The sequence below is a fragment of the Pollachius pollachius genome (genome assembly GCF_949987615.1).
Source record: "Pollachius pollachius genome assembly, chromosome: 5".
NCBI lineage: Eukaryota > Metazoa > Chordata > Actinopteri > Gadiformes > Gadidae > Pollachius > Pollachius pollachius.
Genome location: NC_136938.1, coordinates 24,059,380 through 24,061,879, shown reverse-complemented (window position 1 = coordinate 24,061,879; position 2,500 = coordinate 24,059,380). Strand labels below are relative to the sequence as shown.

The window sequence follows — 2,500 nt, the reverse complement described above, 5'->3', positions numbered from 1 at the left end:
ACTGCAGTGGTACTGGTTCTACTGTGGTGTTACTGGTTCTACTGGGGTGTTGTGGTGTGACGCCGGCCCACCTGGGGATCCACAGGGTCCCGTTGACCGCCAACACGGTGAGGGCCCTCAGGTGGTCTGGAGTGGGGTCCATGGGGGGGTCCGTGTTGGGGTCCGTGTTGGGGTCCGTGTTGAGGTCCGTGGGGGGGTCCTCGGTGGGGTCTGGTGTTTGGTCACTCTCCGAGGAGGCGAAGCTCAGGGCCCAGTCCGGGTCGTCAACAGGTACCTCCCAGCCGGCCCCGGGGGGCCAACCGACGGGGCGGACCCCCCTGCTCGGGGCCCCACGGCCGGGGCACGGCCCCGTCACCAACGACGGCCGGTCGGAGGTCAGCGACAGGAAGCAGTAGTCGGGCAGCGAGGGGCGCAGCGGGACGATCTGAGTGCCCGCCTCCTCGCTGTACAGGAGCGCCACTCCAGGGCCGCCCTCCCCGCCGCCGGCGTCCGGGGCCCCGGGGTCCGAGGGGGTCCCCGACCCGGCGGCCTCGCCCGGTCGGTGCACGGGGAACGTGTCCCGCAGCGGGTTACAGTCGCCGCAGCTGAGAGGGACGGGGACAGGGGGGAGAGAGGGACAGAGACGGGATTCATTGGCTGCAGTCACGCTCAGAGCGTGAGAGAACCCACTGTTCCAGATGGAATTCAGACACTCGGAGGGTAAAAATAAAAACGCTTTTGGTCTGGGCGTTCTGGTGAAGGGTGGGGGCGCGTTCTCCCCATGGCTACGACCCACGGCAACCTTGTGATGCTTTTTCAGGCCCGTCGCTGTGTGTGAGCGCTAGAATGAGCCATGTTGGGCATGCTTTGTTAATTTAACTCATGTTTGCTCTATATTACGGTTCTATTCCAGTTACAGTTCTAAAATGGCATAGATAACTATGTTTAAGGTCGTATTAAACATATTACCGTTTTAAAACAAACTATCGTGAGTTCTTGACTCTTTAAAATCGTGATATGGTCTTTTATTGAATTTGTCGTACAAATAAATATTAATAAGTGCATTATTTATTTTTAAAAAAAATTGCATAATGAATGGGATATCGATTGAGATGTTTAATCTTCGGATAATTTAGGATGTCTTCAGTTATTTATGTATATATTAAAAGTGCTTCATCGTCTCAAACCATAAGTTCTCCAAACATTTAAATCATTGACCCATTGCAAGAACGCACAACAGGTCTTTAAAGTTCAAGTTCAAGGTATTTCAGGGCTTATTTGTAATGTGTCGTTCCACCTCTTAAATCAATGTTGTATCCCAAACATTACCAGACATTTTCTCTTCCCTGCCTCTTACCTTGATTGCCTCAATAATTCAATCTCCCCATGGTTCTAAACAGAGAGCAATCTCTCTTCATTGAGCTTTCATCTGAGACAATTAGCCCCTGCCAGGAAACTCATTGTTTGAAGCAGGAAGACAAGTGTTTGCCTTCTCCCCGTCTTCAAATTTAGCTTGTGATCTACAATTGTATCTAATGAGCGGTAATATTTAATTAAATGTCATCTATCCACGGCTTAAAAAAGAGGGCACGTTTGTTTTTTTCCAAATTGTGTGTCCAAAGAGAAATGATGAAATAAAAGATCATTGTTTTTTTTACGCAACACAGCAGTCACACAAGAATGCGGTTAAAACAACTTGTGGTCTGCTCGCTGTGCGTCTTATCTAAAATGATTCAGTTCCAAGTAAGACAAGCAGTTCTAGCGTGAGAAAGCGTGGGCAGAGGTACTTTGATCCAGGAAGTGATGGGATCGTGTGTATGCTCGTTGGAGATCTAAACTCCTGATCTTGTCTCCTTTCATTCATGGCAGGATGGTGTGTTTATAGAGGGGGTTGATGTGTCCAGCAGAGAATGGGTTTGTTTCCTTGTGCCTCACCTGTAGGCATTCCTGAGAGCCTACCTGTTGCTTAAAGACTGGTCTCTGAATTCAATGCAAGTCACTTTGGATAAAAGTGGCCTCAATTTTCTAAGTGTAATTAATTATGTTGTTCCTCGGGGAAATAAAAATGTAACATCAGCATAATGCATGTGCATGTGGAAATGTGTAGAAATAAGAAAATATAATGTTGTCTTTTTAAATGTTATCACCTTTTGAAATATAATTTAAAAGCTAAATGTGTTAAGTAATGAAATACAATAATTAAGAAATGTTAAAAAAAAACGTAACAATTCAAAAGTAATCAAAAAAAGGAATCAACAACATATGCATCCATTTATATTCTAAGTAGAAAAAAGAAAACATGACACTACTACACTCAACAAATCATGATCGGGCCGTCGGCTGGGGTACGACCTACTGAACACCTTTAACCCAAACGGAAACCTCTCCCCCAATAGCATGCTGGGAAGCCCCCCCCCCCGTCGCCTATAGCCACACATCGGGAGCACGCTGCCCGGTGCCACCCACCTGTATGTAGCACAGAGCTGGTAGCTGGCGGCGTGGTAGAGCTTCAGGGTGTTGG

The 2,500-nt window shown here is 47.7% G+C and overlaps 1 protein-coding gene across 2 annotated transcripts in view; it reads right to left on the bottom strand.

Moving 5' to 3' along the window:
• The window catches only part of lrrk1 (leucine-rich repeat kinase 1), a 63,735-nt gene that overhangs the window by 5,778 nt on the left and 55,457 nt on the right, over positions 1 to 2,500 (bottom strand). For both annotated transcript variants that reach the window (XM_079736958.1, XM_079736959.1), the window contains exons 35-36: positions 2,446 to 2,500; positions 72 to 584 (exon numbers count right to left, since the gene is read on the bottom strand). The exon at positions 2,446 to 2,500 is cut by the window's right edge and continues 163 nt beyond it. In XM_079736958.1, coding sequence (XP_079593084.1) covers positions 72 to 584; positions 2,446 to 2,500 — 568 coding nt within the window. The remainder of the gene's footprint in view (positions 1 to 71; positions 585 to 2,445) is intronic.